This window comes from Felis catus, chromosome B3, assembly GCF_018350175.1.
Source record: "Felis catus isolate Fca126 chromosome B3, F.catus_Fca126_mat1.0, whole genome shotgun sequence".
Lineage (NCBI taxonomy): Eukaryota > Metazoa > Chordata > Mammalia > Carnivora > Felidae > Felis > Felis catus.
Genome location: NC_058373.1, coordinates 136,302,656 through 136,329,709, shown reverse-complemented (window position 1 = coordinate 136,329,709; position 27,054 = coordinate 136,302,656). Strand labels below are relative to the sequence as shown.

General features: G+C 38.5%; 1 protein-coding gene and 1 non-coding gene across 33 annotated transcripts in view; both read right to left on the bottom strand.

The window, feature by feature from the left end:
• UNC79 (unc-79 homolog, NALCN channel complex subunit) overlaps positions 1-27,054 on the bottom strand; it is a 320,681-nt gene that overhangs the window by 136,099 nt on the left and 157,528 nt on the right. For 31 of the 32 annotated variants that reach the window (XM_045060452.1, XM_045060454.1, XM_045060457.1 and 28 more), the window contains 6 exons: positions 24,750-24,838; positions 24,079-24,119; positions 21,368-21,396; positions 16,117-16,346; positions 13,764-13,935; positions 12,165-12,395 (listed from right to left, as the gene is read on the bottom strand). In XM_045060452.1, coding sequence (XP_044916387.1) covers positions 12,165-12,395; positions 13,764-13,935; positions 16,117-16,346; positions 21,368-21,396; positions 24,079-24,119; positions 24,750-24,838 — 792 coding nt within the window. The remainder of the gene's footprint in view (positions 1-12,164; positions 12,396-13,763; positions 13,936-16,116; positions 16,347-21,367; positions 21,397-24,078; positions 24,120-24,749; positions 24,839-27,054) is intronic. The other variant, XM_045060464.1, reaches the window with a different exon arrangement.
• Positions 25,796-25,899, bottom strand: LOC111561055. The gene has a single exon (XR_002743425.1). It is a non-coding gene; the product is annotated as a U6 spliceosomal RNA (small nuclear RNA).

Genomic DNA, 27,054 nt, shown 5'->3' with positions numbered 1-27,054 from the left:
TCTTATTATGTATGTCAAAGTAACAACAGCTCAACTGGTCCTGAATCTTTACCATATAATACAAGAATCGTTGGAAACTACCTTATTTTAAATGAATCCAATTTTAAACATTTAATTTTTATTCCTAGAATTCTAAGTTATTGAAAACAATTAAATCAATTCTACTTAAAGCTCAAATATCTATTTGGTATCCTATTTCCCAAATCCTAGATGATTGATTAGAAATTTGCAGGAAGTGACTACATTTCTGGGACTGTCACTGTTGTTAGTTACATACACTCAGAGGCCTACGGGGTTTTTTCTTGTTGTTGTTGTTTTAAAGTTTATTTATTTTGGGGGTGGGCAGAGAGAGGAAGACAATTTCAAGCAGGCTCTAAGAGCTGAAGGCAGATCCCAACGCGGGACTCAAACTCACAAACCATGAGATCATGACATGAGCAAAATCAAGAGTCAGACGCTCAACCTACTAAGCCACCTAGGCGCCCCAAATGCCTACTGGCTTTGAGTCACATTTTGGAATAAGTATCTCTGGGGCGTTCCTAAATTGTCAATAGCTAAACAATGGATCCTTTGATTCGGAAAAGTTGTTATATTTAAAAGGATTTTAGAGAGTTCTCACCTTAAACAAATGTCATATTACCAATATGGGAGGATCAAACTGGTAAGACATACACACACAAAAGATCACAGCTAGCCTAAAGACTCCCCTAGCAAAATTCTAGAACAGAAATCAGATTTAGAACAAAAATTAAAATCTGCCCCCACCATGAACTCCCCTCCACCACCTTCTCCTGCAAATGATCCAGTCAGAGGCCCATATTCAGAGCCTGATAGGAGCTATTATAGAGGCCTTCCCTCCAAAGTTTAATTGGGCTAAAGTGGAATGACATACTCCGAAGGAAGGAAAATATCCTAAAGTCTTCGCCAAACAATTTACAAAAATATTGCAAAGGCACACAGCTCTAAATCTACACATCTCAGAACATAGGAATCTTCTGTTTTCCCCTTAGTTGGAAATCCTCTCATTGATATAAAAAATTCAAATTAATGCAGTCAAGGGGGTAGCCCAGCTCCTTAATTAAATATTATCAAGGCTGCCATCTTATTCTTTGAAGAATTAAAAATAACTGTCCTCGCCTTACTAATTGAATCTTTACAAAAAACGTAATTGTGGTTCTGGAAGTATCCCAAAGCCCACCCATGCTTCTTCCCAATCCCAGAGTTTCCCCTATTCATCTCAAGATGCCTGCAGATACTACGGAAAGTCAGGACATGGGAAAAGGGGACTATGCTGCACTGAATAAACACTTTATTAGTAATTGTCCCAGGCCTCAGCCTCCTCAGGCAGACCCCCCTGAACCCTCCTCTGTACTAAGGCCTCAACGTGGACCCACTCAAGAATTCAGACTCAGCACAAATAATGTTGCTCACCTCCCAAACCCCTCCTCCCTTAAAATGCCTGCTCCTAAAAGCTCCATGCTACCTAGAGAATTCATTATTTGTCCCAATCAAAACCCTCTTAGACCAGTGACTTTAAAAGTTTGCATCCTTTCTCTCCCTCTTTGAGATGTAAATCTTCTACCCCTCAGAACTATCTTCTCAAGGTCCTGAAAGCATTTCTCTAAGATGCAAACATCCAAGGAAATAGCTGGCTCTCAGGCCAAAGGGATGTCTTGCTTTTACTTGTACTATTGCCTCCTGTGATTAAAAAAAAAAAATTAATTAAAAAAAAAGGAGAAATTTATTCTTCCTCCTGAGAAGTTCCAATTAACACCCCCCCCCCCGCCTTAGCAAACCTCCAATGCCTTTTTCCTTAGCATATTCCAGCTTTTAAAAATGGATAAAGAAGATGTGGTTTATATATACAATGGAATACTACTTGGCAATGAGAAAGAATGAAATCCTGCCCTTTGCAGCAACGGAACTGGAAGGTATTATGCTAAGTGAAATAAGTCAGTCAGAGAGAGACAGGTATCATATGTTTCCACTCATATGTGGAACTTGAGAAACTTAACAGAAGACCATAGGGAGAGGGAAGGGGAAAAAAATGGTTACAGAGAGGGAGGAAGGCAAACCATAAGAGACTCTTAAACACAGAGAACAAACTTAGGGTTAATGGGGGTGGGGGGAGGTGAGGGAGAGGGGAAAATGGTTGATGGGCATTGAGAAGGGCACTTGTTGGGATGAGCACTGGGTGTTGTATGTATGTGATGAATCATGGAAAACCAAGAGCACACTGTATACACTGTATGTTAGCCAACTTGACAATGAATTTTATTAAAAATAAATAAAGATTGTAGGCACCTCCCAAAAATAAAAAAATAAATAAAATAAAGTAAATACAAAAAAATAAAAAGTAACTTCTTAGTGGACTAAAATAACTAACTGCCTAAGGCTGAACCACAGCCTTCATTACACATCAGGGCAAATAAAAAGATCTTGAAGGTCTCTCCAAAAATATTGATAAAAAGCTTTAGTCCTTACATTGAATAGGTTAACCACTTGTTCTATCTGCTAGAAACATAATTTGAATAAAAGTGATGATGAAAAGTGAATTTGAAAAACAACTCTTACATAAACTAGTGAGTTTTGTATTACTATGACAGTCTCTACTGTTAAGGTCTCTACAGATCTTTCTCAACTCAAAATTGCATTGTGTCCCAATAAGCCCATCATAAGTTGAAAATACCATAAATTAAAAATACACTTAACACTCCCAACTTACCAAATATCATTGCTTAGCCTGGCCCACCTTGCATGTGCTCAGGACACTCACATTGGCCTACAGCTGGGCAAAATCATCTAATACAAAGCCTATTTTATAATAAAGTGTTAAATAGCTCATGAAAGTTATTGAATACTGTACTGCAAGTGAAAAACAGAATGGCTGTGTGGGTGCGCAACGGTAGCTGGTATAGCAAAGGTTGACCCAGTGACCACGTGGCTGTCTGGGAGCTGAGGCTCGTGGCCCCTGCCCAGCATCATGAGTGAGGATCATACTGCATACCACCAGTCCAGGAAAAGATCAAAATTCACATGTTGAAGTACGGTTTCTACTGAATGTGTATCACTCTTGTACCATTGTAAAGTCGAAAAATCCTAAGTCAAACCATGGTAAACTGGGGACCATTTGTATGTGTGTCTGTCTATACTTTTGCATAGGTATATTATGTATATGTGATATTTTGTTACTTCTGAATGGTATTGACAATTTACAAAATCCATTGAAAGATCTATTCTAAATGAGTTTTAAAAACGTAACTTATATGAATTAAATATTCCCCAAACTCTCAGAAATATAGACAGTAACCCAAATGTTTTTCAAGTTCATGTGATTTGGGTAAATCTTTCATAAACAAGACGAGATTCATATAGTTGGTTTAATAAAAACAATTGTGTCTTCTGAGTTATCAGCAGTGAGTATAATCTAATCATACATTTTTATTCTATGTCGGTTTTCTAGTCAAGTAAGTTAATATTATATTTACTAGATGTTTAAGATTATAAAACGTATAGATTTAATTTTAATTAAATTATTATTCTGACAAGCTTTATTTCAACAATAACTGTGTGTTATGTCTACTTAGTAGTTTCCAAAATGTTTTTGATAGCTTGAAACGAAAGTTATACTAAGTTACATTAAATGATATATACCTGTTGAATATCTAGACCATTTCTAAATAAGACAAAACACTGAAGGGTGCCTGGGTGGCTCAGTCGGTTAAGCGTCCAACTTTGGCGCAGGTCACGATCTCACGGTTTGTGAGTTTGAGCCCCATGTCAGGCTCTGTGATGACAGCTCGGAGCCTGGAGCCTGCTTTGGAGTCTGTGTCTCCCTCTCTCTCCGCGCCTTCCCTGCTTGCGCTCTGTCTCTCTCTCTCAAGAATAAATAAACATTAAAAAGAAAAAAAAGACAAAACGCTGAAACATTAATTACTGAATACAAGTTTATATACTTTTAGATTCTTTTTTTTTTATGTTTATTTATTTTGAGACAGAGAGCACAAGTGCATGTGAGAGGGGGAGGGGCAGAGAGAGAGGGAAAGAGAGAAAATCCCAAGCAGGCTCTGCATGGACATGAGTCTCGACCTCACAAACCATGAGATCATGACCTGAGCCAAAACTAGGAGTCAATGCTTAACTAACTGAGCCACCAGGTGCCCCTACTTTTGGATTCTTATTATGACAGAGAGACTAAAGATATTTTGATCTGTTAATAAATATGTTCTTTTTGCCATATTGAGAAATTATACTATGAAGTATAGCTCTTGAGGTTATAAAGTAGTATATTCATAAAATTTGCTAATATGCTACAAAACACTGGTAGGTGACAGGAAATTCACAAACTGTCTACCTCCTGGTTTTCTCTGAAAAATAGAGGTTATCAAGTGGTGAAAACTATGATCAATATATATAAGTGAAACTATTAGAAATAGTAAGAGTGATGGAAAAAACTCCGTATGCAGAATATTTAAGGAATATATGAGACAATTTTGTTAAGGACAAAAAGAGTAATTCTGTCCTAAAGTCATTCTGTAGAGGTGGTATGAAGGCTTTCTAGAATAAAAAAAGAGTAAAGTGAAGGACAAAACCTGAATAGAAATAAAAAGTTGTAAAGGATGGTGTGGAGGGTGGGGGTGGAGGAGAGAGAGAGAATCTTACCTTGTGTGATCAAACTGGCTAAGATTGATGGGGAAAGTTTTTTAAGTGAACTTTATTTTTTTATTTTATTTTATTTTATTTTATTTTATTTTATTTTATTATTTTTTTAAATATGAAATTTATTGTCAAAGTGGTTTCCATACAACACCAAGTGAACTTTAATATTAACAGTGTAGCAGTATAAAACCTGTGTTTGGGTTTTTTTTTTTTTTTTTGTCAATGTTTATTTATTTTTGAGAGACAGAGCACAAGCAGGGGAGGGGCACAGAGACAGGGAGACAGAATCCGAAGCAGGTTCCAGACTCTGAGCTGCCATCACAGAGCCTGATGCAGGGCTCAAACCCATGAACCATGAGATCATGACCTAAGCCAAAGTTGGATGCTTAACCAATTGAGCCACCCAGGCGCCCCTGAGTTTGGTTTTCTTTCTCAAAAAAGGACAAAGTTTTTTGGGTTACTGGTGTGTTCTTAATAAGAAATTGCATGCAAAAAAAGCATTTGATAAAATATAGCATCATTTCTTAATAAAAACCATCAAGAAAAGGGATAGAAGGGATAGAAGGATCATATCTCAAGACCATAAAGGCCAAATATGAATGACCCACCACTAATATCATCCTCAAGGGGGAAAAATTGAGAGCTTTCCTCCTAAGGTCAGAAACATGACAAAGATGTCCACTCTCACCACTGTTACTCAATACACTGTTGGAAGTCCTAGCCTCAGCAATCAGACAATATAAAGAAATAAAAGGCATCCAAATCGACAGGGAGGAAGTCAAATTTTCACTGTTCGCAGATGACATGACACTCTGTGTGGAAAACCCCAAAGACTCTACCAATAAACTGCTAGAACTGATACATGAATTCAGCAAAGTCACAGTATATAAAATCAATGTACAGAAATCAGTTGCATTTCTATACACCAATAATAAAGCAGCAGAAAGAGAAATCAAGGAATCAATCCCATTTACAATTGCACCCAAAACCATAAAATACCTAAGAATAAACCTGATCAAAGAGGTGAAAAATCTATACACTGAAAACTATAGAAAGCTTATGAAAGAAATTGAAGAAGACACACACACACACACAAATTCCATGCTCATGAATTGGAAGAACAAATATCGTTAAAATGTAGATACTACCCAAAATAACACCAGCATGCTTCACAGAGCTAGAACAAAAAAAAAAAAAACCCTAAAATTTGTGTGGAACCAGAAAAGACCCCGAATAGCCAAAGCAATCCTGAAAAAGAAAACCAAAGCTAGAGGCATCATAATCCTGGACTTCAAGCTGTACTATAAAACTGTAATCATCAAGACAGTATGGTACTGGCACAAAAACACTCAGATCAATGGAGGAGAATAGAGAACCCAGAAATGGACCCACAAATGTATGGCCAACTAATCTTTTTTTTTTTTTTTAATTTTTTTTTCAACATTTATTTATTTTTAGGACAGAGAGAGACAGAGCATGAACGGGGGAGGGGCAGAGAGAGAGGGAGACACAGAATCGGAAACAGGCTCCAGGCTCTGAGCCATCAGCCCACAGCCTGATGCGGGGCTCGAACTCATGGACCGCGAGATCGTGACCTGGCTGAAGTCGGATGCTTAACCGACTGCGCCACCCAGGTGCCCCAATGGCCAACTAATCTTTAACAAAGCAGGAAAGAATATCCAATGGAACAAAGACAGTCTCTTCAGCAAGTGGTGCTGGGAAAACTGGACAGCGACATGCAGAACAATGAACCTGGACCACTTTCTTACCCCATAAACAAAAATAAACTCAAAATGGATGAAAGACCTAAATGTTAGACAGGAAGCCATCCCTAGAGGAGAAAACAGGCAACTACCTCTTTGACCTCAGCCGCAGCTACTTCTTACTCAACATGTCTCCAGAGGTAAGGGAAACAAAAGCAAAAAGAACTATTGAGACCTTATCAAGAAAAAAGGCTTCTGCACAGCAAAGAAAACAGTCAGCAAAAAAACTAAAAGGCAACCGACAAGAATGGGAGAAGATATTTGCAAATGACATATCAGATAAAGGGTTAGTATCCAAAATCTACAAAGAACTTATCAAACTCCACACCCAAAAAACAAATAATCCAGTGAAGAAATGGGCAAAAGACATGAATAGACACTTCTCCAAAGAAGACATCCAGATGGCCAACTGACACATGAAAAAATGCTCAACTTCACTCATCACCAGGGAAATGCAAATTAAAACCACAATGAGATGCCACCTCACCCCTGTCAGAATGGCTAACATTAACAAGTCAGGCAACAACAGATGTTGGCAAGGATGTGGAGAAAGAGGAATTCTTTCGCACTGCTGGTGGGAATGCAAACTGGTGCAGCCACTCTGGAAAACAGTGTGGAGTTTCCTCAAAAAATTAAAAATAGACCTACCCTATGACCCAGTAATTGCACTACTAGATATGTATCCAAAGGATACAGAAGTGCCGATTCAAAAGGGCACATGCACCCCAATGTTTATAGCAGCACTATCGACAAGAGCCAAAGTGTGGAAAGAGCCCAAATGTCCACTGACTGAAAAATGGATAAATAAAGAAGATGTGGTATATATATATATATATATATATATATATATATATATATATTAATATATATATTATATATATATATATATAATATATATAGTAATATATATATATTACTATATATATATAATATATATAATATTATATATATATATAATATTATATATATATAATATTATATATAATAATATATATAGTAATATATATATATAGTAATATATATATATTATATATATATATATATAGTAATATATATATATTATATATATATATAATAGTAATAGTAATATATATATATTATATATATATAATAGTAATAGTATTCCATTATATATATATATATATATATATATATATATATATATATATATATAATGGAACACTATTCAGCAATTAAAGAGAATGAAATCTTGCCATTTGCAACAATTTGGATGGAACCATAGTGTATTATACTAAGTGAAATAAGTCACTCAGAAAAAGACAAATATCATATGACTTCACTCATATGAGGACTTTAAGATACAAAACAGATGAACATAAGGGAAGGGAAGGAAAAATAAGATAAAAGCAGAGTGGGAGACAAACTGTAAGAGACTCTTAAATATAGAGAACAAACTGAGGGTCGCTGGTGGGGTGTTGGGTGGGGGGATGGTCTAGATGGGTGAGAGGCATTAAGGAGGGCACTTGGGATGAGCACTGGGTGTTATATTACATGATGAATCACTAAATTCTATTCCTGAAATCATTATTATACTAATGTCAACTAACTTGGATTTAAATTTAAAAAAATAATAATAATAAAGTAAAAGGATAAAAAGTAAAGAAATTGAACAAGGTTTTTCTTTACCTTTTCAATAATGTGTCTAGGAAACAACTATTCTGTGTCTTACCATAATTTCCTGTGCCCCATGTCCTCAATTATTTAAGAGAACTAAGTCTTCTCAATTAAAATAAAAAAGCCAATTTTTTAATTAGCATGTTACATCCTATATTTACTTTTGAAATCTTTTTGTCCTTGTGGTTAAATGGATAATTAAGTATTGTTTCATAGTGACCCTGTGATCCTGGTGAATTAAGTGTTTAAACCTTTTGACATCTCTGACAACTTTTCATATTTTTGCCTTTCCAAAATCAAGTCCTTAATAAAATCTTGATCTCAAACTGGCTTTGAGATTTCTCAGAGGACCTCTAGAAAATCTCAAAGGATTTTTTTCTTTTTCTAGTAAAATAAGATATTAGGTTTCCAATAACCAATTAGGTTTATTTGATATGTTGAATTGCATGAAAAGCATCATTAAATACAAAGAGATGCTTAACCTTCCCTAGCTTATATTTGTATAGGTAAAATGTTATGAAATTTCTAGCAATTTTTCATTGCTTTTCCTGCTCATGACATAGCCTCCTGATGCTTTCCCTAATGTGATCATAATTCCAGTACTCTCAGAGGATCTGATTATAGCCATTTTAAAGTCTTTTATCATTCACAGTTTGTTATTGTTTTTTTTCTGATGTTTTCCTGAAAGCTCTTGTGATCAACCACTAGATTGAAGGCTTTGGCTTTAGCAAAAAGAACTGTCTCTGAGACCCAGGAACAGTATGACAGGCAATACTGAGTACAAGCTTCTGGTAGTATTGCATGCTGCCGGCCTGAGAAAGGATTCCAGAACGCTGGTGGAGAAGCTGATGTGTTCCTAAAACTGCTACCCAAGATTAAAAGGAACAAAAGTTAATTAGATGGGGCTGGGGCACTTGGGTGGTTCCGCTGGTTAAGCATCTGGACTCTGTGTCAGCTCAGATCACAGTCTTATGGTTTGTGAATTCGAGCCCCACATCGGGCTCCACGCTGATGGTGCAGAGCCTGCTTGAGATTCTCTTTCTCCCTCTCTCTCTCTGCCCCTCCCCACCCCTCTCAAAAATAAATAAACAAACTTAAAAAAATTTTTTTAATTAATTAGATTAGGATGAATGAACTGATGAAGAAAGGTAATCATTTTTTTGTGTTTTTTTAGTTTGGAACTTTGCTGGCTCTTTAATGTCCTATTTTCTGGATATAAGGTTTTTCTTAAACTAGCTATAACTCACAAGAATTTAGTAGATTATTTTTGTAAACAACAACAAAACACTTGTCTTTTTCTCCCCCCACATCTGACCCTTCAGAGTTCAGAAACTCTTAGTGTTTTTATTTCCATGCACAAGTTTCTCAATCTGTTCTCCTTGTAAAAGAACATAATCAGAAAAACTGGTAAAAAAAAACTTTAACTAGACTGTCATAGTAGAGAAGGATGTGCATAGAATCAGATATGACCAGTTTTAAGGAACTAAGGTTGACATGAAGGAGCCAGTGCTTACAAAGCCCTCTTGGAAAAAAACAGGATAAGCAAATATGAAATGTTACTTTCTGAAAGGTCCAGGAAACTTAGAATATTTTGGTGACCTCAGAGATAAATTTACCCAAATCTAGAGGTACTGTAGATGAAGTATGATGACAAGTTACTGGCTTAGCATCCTAACCTCTAGCGGTTTCTAAAAGCCCAATCTGAGATTCTCCATAAACATTCCAGCACAGCCAACATTAAAGGTTTATTTTGGTCAATTACCATTGACTGTCGCTGCATCTACATAAATGATTAGGCCAAATTTAATGAGACTAGTCTTACTTTGTGAATAAGATTAATCTTATTTTGATTATCTATGATGAAAATGGGGGGTGACTATAGACAGAAATTTTATGTTTCAATGGAAAACTATAACCCACCCTTGTGAATTACCAGATTCTAGTCCTGCTCACAGTCTTTGAGCTATTTGTCACCTCCTCATAAACTGAATCCTGTTGTCTCGCACATTTTGTCAGTAACTGGTATTTCCAATTTTCCTCCCACCCTGCTTATTTGGTGTCACTGAAAACTAAAACCTGACGGCCTGGATCCTATTGAGACTCTAGGTTGTCTTGTCCCAAAGCCCTGCAAGCCAGAGCAAGACAATTTGATTTGAACTTCAAAGGACTTGTGGCAATAGCCAGGGCCAGTCAGGAATCTCACCAAACACCAGCCTCGCCCATGCGCTGCTCATACCCAGGACAGAGACGCTGACGACCTCACTCTATTGTCTAAAGACACTTTGAGCCCAACATCTGCAAATCCTGACTGGCTGCCCTCTGGCCTTGGAAACTAGGTTTAGAGTCTACTGTCACCATTAATCTCAGGTTTTTTTGTGTTTGTTTCCTTGTCCTAATCTATGCCTGCTTCCTCCTTTGCAGATCTCTTACCTGGAAGCTCCTAACCCAAATCTACAGCAATCAACCTATCCTCCTTTTGGTGTGAAACTTCTCTCGAAGTTTCAGATGAGAGAAATGTGCGGAACCACTCAGACCCCCACACTTGTCATAGGGATCATTTTAATGAAAACGTTAGAACTAAAGAAGATGCAGAAACTTTATCCCAACTTCCCTTGTCTGACTAAAGCAGAGCTTTCAGAAATATCATTTCCATTAAAGGGAGTTACCTGTGAATTCAGCTGCTGTGGAGACAGACTGCCCAGTGCCACTAAGTATCAAAAGGCTCAAGAGAACCTTCCATATCTTCCCATTCCAGCCCTAACTCCCTACCCTACACTGTTTATCTTTGGCTACTGAGGGAGATGCCCATCACTGATATGCAGCAATGTACTGAGTACTGACTATAAGTATAAATAAACTTTGTCTTTTCTCTCCCAAATGTGTCTGTTACAGGCCCTCAGCTACCATTTCCTCTTATCTTCGATAATCAGATTGGACCAATCCTTTACTATTCCAAAGGAAATAATAATAGAAAACATATCAACACAGTCAAATAATGCCACAAAATAGGGAATTTCTGTTATGCAAAACTCCAATTTTATATGTGAGTCAGTAGGTGGCACCAAAGAAGAAAAAAGTATATCTTGAATCACCCACAGAACTACTCTGTGTCCCGGAAACCTAACGAAAGCTATTTCTTTAGATGGTCTGTGTTCTATTTTATCCTTAAATGTCTTAATTAGACTGAAAAATGCCTCCCTATCTCATTGAAAACAAACCAAAATAATCACAAAATAAAATCCAGAAAATATCTTGAAAAAATGTCCTATATTTCTGCCAAAAACTGATTCTGGACATCTACCTTGCTAAGTTAGACACAAATTATATTATATTTTAAAAATATGGGGTCTTACCAGCTGTGTACCTGAAGCCTATAATCCACTAAGCAAAAGGATGAGCTCAGAGGAATTTGTCCTATAAGCTGGAGGAAAGGGAGCATTTTGGCACGTCCTATGCCTTTTGTGGCATTCCAAATGAGAGGGCAGGGACTTCTGCCATTCACTTCTAGAAATTTATGTGAAACCACAGAAATTGCTCCTAATCAAATGTTAGCCTTTACACAGACAGTAGACCAGAGAAGGACTGAGACCTTGCAATCTCATAGAAAAACTTTTTTCTTCTGTTTCTTAATTTAAAAAAATACATTCAGCAAAGTCAGGGATGAATCCTCCCTTAAATTTTTTTTTTTTTTTAATTTTGAGAAAGAGAGAGAGAGTGCACGAGCAGGAGAGAAGCAGAGAGAAAGGAAGAGAGAGAATCCCAAGCAGGCTCCAGTCTATCAGCTCAGAGCCCGACATGGGGCATGACCCCACAAACCACGCGATGGTGAGCTGAGCCAAAATCAAGAGCCACCGAGGTGCCCCATTTTTTTATCTTCTTGTAAATTCTTAAAGATATCTCACATATTCGTTTTACCATTCTTCATCCCAAACCAACATCAAAGCAGCACATCACCTAAAATGTAGTTGCTCAACTAACCTCATTCAGCTGTATTGACTAAAATAAGGAGAGACGCTCTTCTATAGACAATGATAACATGCTAATGGCTAGGGAAGTGTTTCTCCCAATTCCTCTCCAACAAGGTCAGAGTGGGGGGCCTCCACTTACCCTGGCAAATTCCATTGGTTTGGGAAGAAGGCACATGACCATGACATCAAAGCGAACATCACAGACTGTCTTCAACCACTTGGTGACAAACTGAGGCTTCAGTTTTTCCACCAAACTTCCAACTTCATCGTCCATCATATATGCCGTGGAGTGGAACCACTGAAACACCATGGCCACCAGCCTGGCCAAGCTCTCTGTAGGTGTGTTCTCACTGGGCGTGCAAAGGCTCACCTGGAAATGGGCAGATTAGACTCTGCTTTAGCCTTCATCCATTTTACATCATTATTAAGATTCGTTTAACGGCAAAAAAAAAAAAAAAAAAAGGTTCCCAATAATCCATCTAAAGTAGGCAGTTTATAAATGACACAGGATCATTTAACCTAGAAAATGCATTCCTTACAGGGAGAGAAGGATTGCAACAATAATTTCCCCTCAAGATTGCACCTTTCGATAAGCCTTTTCTCCTAGAAGAAACCTATTTTGTAATCTACATTAGATCAATGCTTTTTTAAAAGTTAGGTCTGCAAAGTGAAATTTCATAAATATCTTCAGTGAAAAAATAATCTACCTATGTTTGCATTCTAAAATTATCAGATTTAGCTAAGGATTTTCTATCAGTAATAATTCTGAAAGCCTAGAGCCCCCTAATTCAGCACATTACAAATAGCCTTTTAAAAACAGCTCATCGTCTATTCATTATTCATTCTGCAATAATCTTTTATGAAACACAATAGTAGGAGTCAGGAATGTACAAATAAATAAAACAGTATCCTTGCCTTCAAAGAGTTCATAATAGCAGTCATTATGTCATTAGGTAGTAAGCTCTAGGAGCAAAATATGTGAAATCAGCAATTAAATACCAATTTGGTAAGACAAAACAAAACACAACTTTTTCAGATAACCATGTAAAAGCATAAAAGAGATATATTACTATGGAGACTCAATCTATGTCTCCGTTGGGCAAAAACAAAAGTCCGCTTCTCTAACAGAACTGCCATGTTCAGCTTGCATGGAATTTGGGATTGGGATGTTTGACCTTTACTGAATGAATGTTGCCCGTGAATCAGTCAAAAACAATCAAATTGCCTGTGTTAATACAGCTCTGATTTTTCTGGTTGTATGCAAACTTGCCCTAAATAAACAAAAAGTGCCACAGATACTGAACTTTCAAGAAAAATGTCATGTGTATAGATGATAGGATGCGAATAATCTGTAAATTATATTGACTCGGTTATTTCACAACATACCCTAGCAACATTCCCATCCATTTTCTGTCAAAGGTGCATTTCAAACAGTCAAGGGTCTGGCCGGTAGGCTTCAACACCTGGCTATTCATTAGAATCAACAAGGAAGCTTTTTTAAAAGTTCCCAAGATGCTAGGGTGGGATCTGGGCATTGCCATTCTTTGAAAGCTTTCCCAGGGAAATCCAATGTGCAGCCCAGGATTGAGAGCCACTGTCCTACAATATAGAGTTCCACCGCTAAGGTTAACTTTTCACTATTCACTAACTTCTTTAAAAAGAACAGGAAATATTCCTCATTGGTGCAATGTTGTCATGAGAAATAAGAAAGCAGAGAATAGCTAACTTATTTTCTTACTAAAAACCATATTCCAAATTGACTGAGTAGTCGCTGGTCGTGTTTATCATCATCCTTGTTGTCAAAGTCAGTGTTATCCAGGGAATGGTGGGAAGAGGAAAGTCCCAGCTGCCGCCGGCGATTCAGCTCGTATTCCCGCTGCTCAGCATGGAACTCGGCTTCTTTCAACAAGCTGCCAAAGATGAGAGATGTCAAGTTAGGTGATCGAAAAACACATTCTAGGTTATGACCTATTCAGAGCAACTACTTCATGAGTATTCAGGCATAACTGACTGCTCTCCTTCCGATTGGTAGAAGTTGCTCCAACAGGCCTAATTTCAGTTCTTTACTATGTTGTACTCCATCCCCATTTCCAAAGTGAATAAACTGAGGCATAAAGAGGCTGCTTCCTCCAATCAATTAGAATCAGGCAGAACTGATGCCTTCTGGCTTCCAGTGTACCAACCATCCCGCTAGATGCCAATACATCCCCTAGATCTAATCTGAAGTTATGTGGACCTCAAATGCATGGTACAAAGAGAGACTGAAGAATTTATACCCAAATGAAAAAATACTCAATATCTAATATTCAAAGATCTGTAAATGAGCAACAAAGACTCCTTTTTCAACCTGCTAAACAAGTCATAATTTTCTTTCAGTTTATTTATTTATTTTGAGAGAAAGAAAGAGAGAGAGAGAGAAAGTGCAAGCAGGGGAGGGGCAGAGAGAGAGGGTGAGAGAGAATCCCAAACAGTCTCTGCCAGTCAGTGCGGAGCCTGATGCAGGGCTCAAACTTGCCAACTATGAGATCATGATCCGGGCCGAAACCAAGAGGTGGACGCTTAACTGACTGAGTTACCAGGGCACCCCAACAAGTCATAATTTGTAAGAATAAGACCCAATGTTGGCAAGAGTGTAGCCAAAACTAGCAATTTCATACAATGCTTTTGGCATTACAAATTCATATGCACACTCTGAAAATCAGTTTGGTAATGCATCAACAGCCATTAAAGCATTCATACCCTTTGACCCAGCCAACCATATCTGGTCATCTACCCTAAAAAAATAAAAAATAGAAAAACAGCACTATTCACAACAATATTTATCACAGTAATATATAATAGTAAAAATGGAAGCAATCTAAAAATCTAAAGGTGGAGGGAAATAATCTAGATGAAAATTATGTTTCCACTAAAAATGGTAAATACAGAAACTATCTAACAACATGTAAAAGAGCTAATGGTATAATGTTATGTCAAAAAATTATGATATACTGTGATTATAATTCTATAAATAAGATGTGCATTTGAGTAAAAGTAGAAGAACATGTGCAACACTGATAATGATGACAGCAGTATAGTTGGTTTTTTCTTCTATTTCCAAACTTTCTGTAATGTTTCATTTGACAAACATTTATTGCATTTCTACATGCATCAGCCACTGAAGTAAGAGACACAGAAAAGAGTCTCTATCCTTAAAACATACAGTCCAATATTATTTCTTTAATTTTTTAAAATCTTGCTTCAGTGACTATTATGCAAAAAGAGAACAAGTCTGGAAGTTATCATTTCCAAAGCTCCTTTTTCTGTCACGTGATAGGAGAGAAAGCCAACCGCCTGCACGACTGGGCTCCTGTCTCACTGGAGAGCCTGCAGCTTTACCCCAGTACCAAATCACCTAGAGCTCGCCACACTTTACAGTGCACAGTCAGGCCTCAGGCACCCCCTTCCCACCCCTCACTCTGAGGGGTGCCTCTGCTTCACTTTCCTAAAACTCTGCTCTGCACTATCACTCTGCTTACCATACTGAACCGCAATCCTGTGCTTCTGTCTTTATACTCCCTACATGGGTAAGGTGAAGGTGGAGACTACATTTCATTCTCTCTTGTCTCCCAAGTGCCTAACACACGCTTGGCTGAATGAATGAATTAAAACATCGCCACTGGGGTGGCTATGTAGCTCACGTGGTTAAGCATCTGACCTGGGCTCAGACCATGATCTCATGGTTTATGAGTTCCAGCCCCGCATAGGGCTCTGTGCTCTGCACTGACAGCGCAGAGTCTGTCTGGGACTCTCTCTCTCTCTCTCTCTCTCTCTCTCTCTCTCTCTCTCTCTCCCCCCCCCTTCTCTGCTGCTCCCCAACTTGCATACACACACACACACACACACACACACACACACACACTCTCTCTCTCTCTCTCTCTCTCTCTCTCTCTCAAAATGAATAAATAAACTTAAAAAAATCATCACTGCATTATGCAAGGTGAGAGGCTAGGCTGAGGGCACCTTAAGTTGAGTGGACTTTACCAATGTGCCAAGGGTGGCTCAAAACCAAGGTGGTGTTTCCGGTAGACCACTAACCAGCTGCCTGTTACCTGATCACAGCCTCCACGGCGCAGACCAGCTCCTCGGCGCCGCATTCCCGAGTGTTGATGGGTGGAGGGGAGGTCTGATAGAGGTGGGTCTCCGACGCAGCCCCCACTTCATTGCTGTGATGATTCGAGTGGCATCTCTTGCAGTACCGAACGGGCCTGTTTCCGTGACGGCCACAGCAGCCCGCTGAAAAGCAGGTAACAACTGCTCTTCTTACATGGGAACTGCAGTTCTAGAAGCAAAAAATAGCGAAATCAACTAAAACTGGTCACTGAGGTAAATGGGGCTAAGAAGTGGAACAAATGGAATGTAAAGGGGCCACTGAAAGTGGCTGCACATTTCTAAAGTTTCCAAAACACGGGTCACCCCTAACCAGTTAGATTTCAGGCAGAGCTAAAAATGAAGGTAAGATGTGGTTTCTATTGGTGTGAGTGGCAGAAAAGCTCTAAAGAGGGAGGAGTGGAACTGTGTTGAAAAGCTCTCTGTAAAGCTACCTCAGTCATGGGTTGGGGATGGGGTGCTTTCTGGATTATTTCCAGTTAGTGTTTCAAGAGTTTTCAGCAGAAATACGGAGGAAAAAACCTAAAACTATGGTCCAGAGAGAGTGCATCACAGCACATCAGAATAGGAAGGGAATAATTTCCCCCAAATTACTTTCAAATTACTTATCCACCACTGAAGGAGCAGATTTCCAGTGCAGCTCTCCTGTCCTTGCTGTGTTCAAGGACAGGTAGGGGGCCCTAAGCAGGCCTCCCACCCACTCACGCCCTCCGCCAGCATTCTTTCCATTAAGACCTACAGAATACATCAAATACGTCAACAGACACCACAGGAATATAGCAAAACACAGCAAGAACCATTCATAGAACCAGCTGCTGACATCAACTATAGGCAAGGAGTCAACAGATGAAGGGATGCCAATGAGAAAAGTAGGGGCACGTAAGACAGATTCCAGAGTCCAAGGGGGCTATGTCAGAGCTGCCCTGACAAGAGGCAGGGGAGAGAGGCACCATCTGAGGAGCTGTGAGGAAACGCTCCTGACTTCTGCAAAAATATGTGTCCCAAGTCTGTGAGAGATGCCACACCATGTGCTCAACATCTTGTGTCCTAAGAGCTTTGCAGACTTTCAATAGAGCTTATAAAGATGTGAACACCTCGCGGGGATGTTATACTCTAGGCCATTATGAACTCAGAGCCTGGTGAAGATTTGAGACCCTTCCATGACAGATCTTTTGAGGGCAGAATAAGGAAGGAGGCCAGCACAAAACCTACACCAAAACACTGACAATGTGTTGAACTGCCTATCGAAGCGACCATTTCAAAGTAGGGTTTGTTCCGCCTTGCTTTTAGCACAAGGCTTTGGACACTGGTGTCAGCAAATCTCATTTTCTAAACAGGACTCAGGCCTACAAATCATAAAAGCCAAGTTTAACATTTTTGTAATTTTTTTTCTTTTCATTAATAAGGTTTTTAAAATTATTTGTTAAAATACAGTGTGTTTATTCTGCAACTGAGGCCCAAGTCTTGTGAGCATCCAACTCAGTCCTGACTCACCAAGTGGTGTATTTTTCCCGCGTGTCCTTCCTTTCTCACTCATACACTAACTTTCATTCTGGAAGCACAAGAACCCTTATTGGCTTGGGGCTTCTGCTCGCCACTAAACCAATACCACACCACTAGCAGTGTGGTATATATCAGAGCATGTTCTTAGTGTTTAATTTCTTCCTCTTCGTTGTAATTAGTCTTTGTTCCTCTGGCATTCCCACCATTCTATAAACAAGAGAATGTGGATATGGGTTTAGTGGGTAGTTATTCACTATAATAAAGCCCTGAAGTTTAAGGCCTGCAATTTACCATCCTATTTTCTGTTCACATATTATTTACATTCTTCCCACATGCAAATTCTTGGCTGGAGGTTCAAGGTCTTGTCATCTAAATCAAGTCCAGCTGTGTATGAGGCTCTTTGGGTTGGCTTCCTCAGGTATGCTTCCATTTGCCTTGAATCTAGATGGACTCATGGCTGCTTCATGGCAGAAGTGATACCTATATGACTCCTGAGGCCAGATTTAAAAAGACATGCAGCTTTCACCTGGCCATCTTGAAATGTTCTCTCTTCAGATGTTTCCTCATTGGAATACTCAGAACTTTGTCCTGGCCAAGCCATGTAGAGAGGCAATGGGTAAGTCTCTTGTCAACAGCGCTGCATAAGCCCAGCCTTCAAGTCACCCCATCCGAGAGCCAAAACATATGATCTGGAAGCCTCTAGATAATCCCAGCCCCCAGTTATTCAAGTCTTCCCTGATGAGACCTCAAACATCATCAAGCAGAGACGGCTATGGACTGTGCCCTGTCCCAATCTTTACCAACAAAATCTATGAGCATAATTAAATGGATTGTTGGTTTATGCTACTACATTTGAGTGATTTAGTGATTTCTTATGCAGTTATCTGGATACACACCAACTAAGAGTCAACTGCTTTATCACCATGTGCTACCAATTCTAAATAATATCAGCAATAAAATACTTTGCCCCAAAATAACCTTTGGTTGACTTAAATTCTAACCAATTCTTGTGGTTCCCACTAAGTTTTAATAAGCCACAGTCAGTCCTCAACCCATGTGGACTCAGTTATATGCATTCATTTCAAAAGTAAAGTAGAGAGATTTCCCAGAGATTCAAATTCAGATGGGCATAGTTTCTCCAGCTACTCTGTCTCACTGCTTTGAACTTTAAACATAAAAAAAAAAAAAAAAAAATCCCAACCTGTCTCACAGAATGACAGAATTGACATAAATCAAAGTCTTTCTCTTTACCTTTACAATCTTGATGCTTATTTCAAACCCACTGTTCAAATGTAGGAATATGTACTCCAGAAGAGGTAGACACAAACTGTACCCAAAGCAAGCTCAAATAGTTCTGAACTATCACAAACTTAATGAATGTTCTCTAAATTAACTTTCATATAAAACACATTTATTAAAGGATAAGTAATAAAAATCTGCTAATTTGAAACTTATTACTAAAAATAATTTTGTCATATAAAGTAGGGCAGTGTTAAAAAAATGATCCACTCTGGGTATCAAATATGTTAGGTATACCACCAGAGTCAGGACATACTAATTTGGAATATAAAACTGCTTCTCATCCTCGTCCCTCCAGCTTATAAAAGATTCTCAAAGTAGGATATAGCCTCAGGATAAAAAATCAAATCAAAAATATGCTGACTGGCTGCACAATCCTCTGTTAAAACTTCAGAAAGATAAAAGATGGTGATGCTCAGTTGAGCCTTTCAGCTAGAAGAGGGCTTCTAATAATTTTAAGGGCAGACTGAAATGCCCCAAGTACAGAAAGGACCGTCCCCAAAAGAATTATAGAGGCGGTTTGGGGGGCACTGAACTCCAATGAGATTTATTGAAAATCCACAAGGTTTTACAGAAAGTCTTATTAGCAAAAGCGCCATCGACTTAGACTACAGGGGACAGACACAGTTCAACATGAAAGGAAGTCTATGGGACCCGACTTCTGCATCAGGAAGCAAGCTAAGGGAGCCCCTCAACTGCACCATGTGCCATTTCTTCTCGAAAAAGATGTTTCAGAGAGTAGAGCAAAGAATGCAGAAGAACAACAATGGATTAGGGAACTACTCCCTGGATGTAAAACCACATCCTAGTCAAGGCACACTCGCTATCCCTGGAGACAGAGGAGCCGTTGTCATGTTCGTGGCTGGAGCTGCTACAGTCCTCTAACAGCTATGTGCTTCCATTTCCTCTTCCAAATGGAGGCCTACTGCTGTCATCCTGTCCCTGTCTCACCATCTTGCGTAGGGGGTGGAGGGGGCAGGTAACTTGCCTTTTTAGTTCACAGGTCTCTGGATCAAGAGAATTTGTACCCAAGGAGTTTCATCAGTGACCAGACCATATGCAGATCACAAGATGATGAACTGAAGCCATAAATGGATTTAAGACTTTAGGAGGTCTCGTAAGGTGGTGAAAGTATTTTACATGTGGAAGAAATGTAAGTAATTATGTCCGGAGGGTGGATTATGGTAGATTAAATGTGACCACGGAATTCTTGTCGCTCCTTCTCTAAAGGGGAGAGGTCTATGTCCCCACTCCTTGAATCTGGGCTGGACTTGGGACTTGCTTTGACCAGTGGAATGCAGCAGAAGTGATGCTGTGTGACTTAGTAGCTTCAATCTCAAAAGGCCTTGCGACTTCCTCTCTCATTCGCTCAGAACACTGCTGCCTTGTGAACAAATCCAGCCTCGCCCCCTGGAGGATGAGACACCTAATGGAAAGAGGGAGAGCCAGACACCCCTGTCATCCAACCATTCCAGCTGTCCCAGCTGAGGCCCCAGACGTGGGAGTGAGCTCATCTGGGGCCAGCCAATCCCTAGGCTACCCACCAATGGACTGCAGGCACATGAGTGAACCTAGGGGAGTTTATCAAAAGAACTGTCTCATTGACCACAGGCCAAATTGCCAATCCACAGAACTGTGATCAATAAATGTCTGTTGTTACAAGCCATGATATTTTAGATTATGTGACAACAGATCACTGAAATAGCCCTCCAAAGGTACCCACTCATGACCAATTCCTAAACATTTAAGTGACTTGTACATGGTCTCATAGGTAGGTGGGGATACAGCTGGCCAGAAACCAAGGGTCTCAACCAACTAATCCAAAGTTCTTTGTATGATGCCTTACTACCTTCTCTTGTACTTTTCAACAACTAGAACAAGAAAAGAAGATGGAAATGGCTCAGGGAAATTGTTATGAAAAGTGGCTAAAGGCAATTTGAAGGTAGAATCTTTAACTAGAGATTTCATTCATCTTACATCTAAATGAATGTTTTCTATATAAATACAGTCAGTCTGGGTATGTTTTTGACACACATATATTGAACTATTTGCACTCCACTTCAAAGCAATAAAGATGTCTAGCACACAAGATACATCCTTTACCAAGGTTAAGGTAAAAGCTTTTTGTAACTAGAGTCACATATGCTTTTATTTCAGATTACGTACCAAAAACACTGTGTGTAAGATGGGTGAGCAAAAGCAGAAATGGAAAGAGAGACCATTCGGACACAGTAATCTTGCATGCTCAATGATTTATTTTCCCCCTTCAGGAATACAGTGACATGTACATACTGGGAAACCGTGGTGCAGAAATGAGGCAGATGTCAATGAATGAATTTACATACAAACACAGCAAATCATGCCCCCACCACACAGATAGTTTGCTCTTACCTTTTTCTGACATATAGCAGATATTTCAGCTGTAAGGGGAAGGTACACAATATATTAACAAAGAAAGACAGCCCATTTTAAATGAGGGGAGCCACGAAGGTGAGTAAAAGCAAGCTTAGTAACACAACCTCTAGACCTGACCAAAACAGCTTCTCTCTTGTCTTATTGTCATCTCCCTGTGTTTGATGAGGTTAGGAACACCTGCATGCTGCAAATACTTCCCCTATTCTTAAAAGTAATTCAACCTCCTCAGACATGACTTAGAATTCAGATCACATTAGGGGCACCTGGGTGGCCCAGTTGGTTAAACGTCTGACTTTGACTCGGGTCATGATCTCACGGTTCGTAAGTTCGAGCCCTCATCAGGCTCTGAGCTGACAACTTGGAGCCTGGAGCCTGTTTCAGATTCTGTGTCGCCCTCTCTCTCTGACCCTCCCCCACTCACAGTCTGTCTCTCTCTCAAAAATAAACAAACATTTAAAATTTTTTAATAAATAAAATAAAATAAAATAAAATAAAAACAAAAAGAATTCAGATCATGTTAAAGCCAAAGCAAAATAACATTCATCTCACCTCCTCATCTGACATAGAACAAAACTGAGGTTTGCATAACTTCTTCAGCATCACACAGGCTATCAATTGATAAAGGCAGATCTAGAGATAACATCTCTGGATTCCCTGTTTACTGTCTTCCATTATGCTACGACACCAAGTTGATGTGATATATTTAGAGCTTCACCATGGAGATGATTTGCTATTTCAAAACTGTAGAAAAACCTTACTAACTTGGATTACTCAGAGACGAATTATTGATTTATATCAGTCCTTAACTAGTGTAAAACCACCTACATGCTCATTTCAGAGAAAGCAATTGGCAAACTCATGGATTGGCCAGTTGGAGTAAGGCTGTCAAACTACTGTCTACTTCAGGATCGACAAACAGATACATATTCTTTTCAGTGGGCAGAGCAATTATTTTCGTGAAAATTGATGCTTGAGAATACTTGAAAATAATTTTTCCAGGAATATGTTAACATTCCCTGTGAAATAGTTAAGTGTTCAAAAAATGAACTGAAGCATTACTTACAGTATAGTCTATGTTAAAATTTATCAAAAAGGTCAAGATAAATGTCTCCCAAACTGTCTGGAAATTATGAATTAGTAGATGCTAAACTGATGAAATTTAAAACTCAGTTTTTAAAACTGGTTTTGAATAATTAATGGTTATTAACAGTTTGATATCTTAGAGCCTGTCTTAACCTGAAGTTAGTGTCACACCTCTAGATAAATAATTAAAAGTTATTACAAGTTTTCTTCCAAAGATGAATATCTTCTGGAGAAGGTGACCAGAATTCAGCAACACATCTGATATTTAAAAATGTAGTTTTGCTCCTGACTATAGACTTCACCTTGGAGCACTGGCAGTTCACTAACAAGGTAGCCTAATTTAAGGAGGGAAAAATTTACCTTTACCCATAAAGCCCAAATCTTTTCACAGTTATTCTTATATAAATTTTCAAAATGTCTCTTTGAAGGATATAGAGGCTGACACTACTGACCCATTTTACAGACAAAGATCATTCACTAATTTACTTCTTAAGGGTGAGATGACCTAATATTAAAAGTTAGACTACAGGGCACCTGGGTGGCTCAATCGGTTAAGCGTCCGACTTCGGCTCAGGTCATGATCTCGTGGTTCGTGAGTTTGAGCCCCGCATCAAGCTCTGTGCTGACAGCTTGGAGCCTGGAGCCTGCTTCAGATTCTTTGTCTCCCTCTCTCTCTCTACCCCTTGCCTGCTTATATTCTGTCTGTCTGTCTCTCTCTCTCTCAAAAATAAACATTAAAAAAAAATGTTAGACTACAAAGAAATAGTGTAATTATCATCAAGAAAATGGCCTTAAGTTTTTTTTTTTTTTTTAATGTTCACAGAATTTAGTTAACATAAGGTTTTTACGGTTCTTCTTAAATACGGCCTTTCATAGAAAGTCTTCTATTATCTACCTCTGAAGTCATATATCAAGTTCCTCCTATGGCCCCCCAGCTTTTCCACCTTTCATCTTTCCTCTGCTTTCCTGAATAATTTTCCCTGGTCATTTCAGCCTCCAATTAAGTGGCTGGGATACCTGCTTCCGGATGTGTGAAGGAAACCTCTGTCTGGGACCTGCCACCTTACAAGACATAGCTTTCAGAACTCTAACCAACTAAAAACATCACAGTCCCGTCTTTTAACTGAGATGAGTCACCTATACTTTATCCCCACTTTACTAGAGAGACTGAGTCTCAGAGCAATTAAATGATGTTCCCTAAAAACACAGAGCTAGTAATAGCAGTAGGAGAAAGCCCCATGATTCAATGTTCTTCCCACTGATGTTTCCTATTCCCTTTCTGACCTGGCACAGCAAACATCATTGACAATGCCTGTTATATATACAGAAAATCTCTTAAGACATAATTCAGCAGGGCTTTTGTCACACAGAATCTTAATTCCAACATCTACGCTTAATTTCGGCAAAGGTGATACCTCTTCCTTCATTATTAAATGTGTGGGTATAAGGAAGACATTGATCTAATGCTTCATCTCAATGACTATTCACAGAATATAATACTTTGGTTACTGTCCTTGTAAAATAATACAGTACAAAAGGAGACAAACCAACCATGCCATTAGTCATGATTACTTATTATTCATCCTTTCTCATGTAAACCATACCTTGAGGCAGAAGCACATCAATGAGCCATTCACTGTGGTCCCTGTAAAGAAAAGCAAAATTCATTTTTGAGCTTCTTTGTAATGTTACCCTTCCACATGAATGTTTATAAGCTGCACGCTATTACTAAGAGGCTTTCGATAGAAAGGAAATGTCATTAAGAGCACTATCATAATCAACTTTTTAAAAGTCTAATGCATTGCAGCTAAATTATAAATTATTGGCATTTCATCATATTCACTTATCTTTAAATGATACTTTCCAGATGCTAGTGAAGCCAACCAAAGTACAGCATGATGTGTACAACCCTGAGTGTGATTCTGTGAAACTAACAAGCAGAGAGAACCCATTTGAACTATACGTCACGTTTGAAAGCCACGGTTTTCTTTTCTTTTTCTCTTGTGGCCTTTTTTAACCGGGTCACTTGAAAATTTGAGCTGTTTTATTAAGTGTCACTGCTTTCTCTTATCACATGGGGAGAAGTACTGCAATTTTTCAAAGCTGAAATCTCTCAAATGAAAATTTGCTATATATCAAATATTTGACAAACTAACCTTTAAAAAACAGAGAGGTTAGTGGGAAATGTGGGCAATGTAACCAATTTAATAAAACTGGTTGTTCTTATCTTCTCTGGTTACCCTACTTTCTCTTCTTGGAGGACTCTTATACCTACCCCGCAATCCTCTGGCTGCATTCTTCGCAGAGATACAATGGGGGTGGTTTATCCCCTAGAGCTACTGACAGGGAAGGGTCGATACACATCTGAAACACAGGAAAAGGCAGAATGAACTCTCCTGTCCTGTTTATCACAATCCCCACATCGTAAGCGCAATCGTGACAGATTTTCAAAAGCAAACTGGAATAAATATTGTTAGTAAAACCCATTTTAACCTATAGCTATTTTTGCTGCACTGGCTGAGGAGTCCACACTGGAGATGTAAATGTGGCTACTGTGGTTTTTCATTTCTCCTCTTGTCTGCAGTTTCAAGTGACAAATAGTGTCAAGAAATCCACCCTCACTCCACAAAGAGAAAAAATCTTGTTCAATAGTGGCTCGAATTGCCTCTGTATTACTCGTACAGTAATTCCTTCTCGAAAGTGGTAAACATAGCAATCTCTCTTTAGGAAAAGGAAAACATATCAAGATTTTAAAATCATAACTGCTACCAAAATTCTCGCAGTAGAGAATTTTGCTTCTTAAAAGAAACCTCATTCAAAAAATTTCCCATGAAATCTAACACTGAGCAATTTGTTTTTCTTACTCTGAAATCTAAGTTCTATATCAGTCATCCAATGTTACATTTTTAGATGTTTTTTCCTTACACACATGACCTGTGGTTTGCTTAGCTCTGTTCAATTTTGGATTATTTATGGCTGAGTTTTCATGAGCCTAAGCACAGAGATGAAAAGTGTTAATTTTGCTGTTGATCATCAGTGTATTTTCCAACATCTAGATATTTAAAATCAAGTGAATGCAACTAGCTAAGTTTTGTACTTTGCATCATGTTAAATGTCTATAACTTACCAAAGTCATTTCGAATTCTGTTTTCCTGTCCTTCAGGAAATAATGAATCCATGCTATAGCTGACTGTACAGATAATGTGCCTAGGACACAAATTCCTCTGGAACTCCACTCTGACTTTTTTTTTTTTTTTTTTAGCTGTTTTTACTGATTGGGGAGGAAAAATGAACTGAACTTATAACCCAAACAGCCTGACATTTAAAGTTAAAACCCTGAAGAGTTTTGTGTGTCATCCTTGCACAGGGACCATGCTAAACTTCTCTGTATCATTCCAATTTTAGTATATGTGCTGCCGAAGCAACTATATGTGCTACCTGAAGAGTTTCAACAATTGGGGAAACAAGAGTTAGAATTCCTAAATTTCAATCGTTATACCATCAAAATCTGTAAATTATATATTCCCTGATGTTCCAAGTCCAGTGTGAAAATTTTCCTTAGATAAGTTTCATGCTTCCTTTAATGCCATGAATAACTACTTTTTGGTGTGTTAATCCAGGATTAGCAAACTTCCTGGAAATGATCAGAGAGTAAATAGTTCAGGCTTTGTGGACCATACGTTCTCTGTCACAACTACTCAACTCTGCTGTTGCAGCATGAAAACAGCCATAGACAATAATACACAAGTAAATGAGCACAGCTATGTTCCAATTAAACTTTATTTACAAAACAGTCAGTAGCCCAGATTTGGCTATGGGCCATTGTTTGCTGACTCCTGTGTTAGATAATTATCTGGGCTCCAAAGTATTTCATAAAGTGATCTGCAAACAGAACCAAGGAAAACCAAAAGCAGAGTGTGATATAATGAACTCTAAGTTCCAACATATTTTCATTTTGAATCCTGTAGGAGCTTTTGGCTCTTGCCTAAAAAATACTTTTTTGCAATGTATTGCAACCAAAATAGATAATACTTTTCTATTTGGCTAATCATCACTGCCTAGTGATAAAGCTCACGAATATGGAGAGAGTATTTTTTGGACGGATAAATCCACTTTCCCTGAGTCTTTCCCATGTACCCCATGAAATCTGTTCTTGAAAATAGTTACTTTACTTTCATTTCTAGTGAGTCATTGATACTCCTGTCAGGTAAACATATTTTTTCATTCCATTCAAAAGGAAAAACTCCTAGGCTGTTAGAACTATAATCATTAGTGACTAGCTAGGTGACCTCTGACATGTTCAATGAATTAGTTCATATGACCCATCACATTTGTGGATAGTAGGGTCAACTCTGTTTACTCTGAACAGGCCAGTTTACATCCACATTAATATGTTCATATCTGACTGCTGCATTAAAAATAGTTATTTTCCATTTATAAATACAATTATGCCCAACGTAGAGGCTTGAGAAAATGGAGAAAAGAAGAATATTTAAGTAACTCATTAACCCTCCATTTCGATGCAATCACTGATAACATTCTAATGAGTATTATTGGTTGTTTTTCACTATAAATATGAA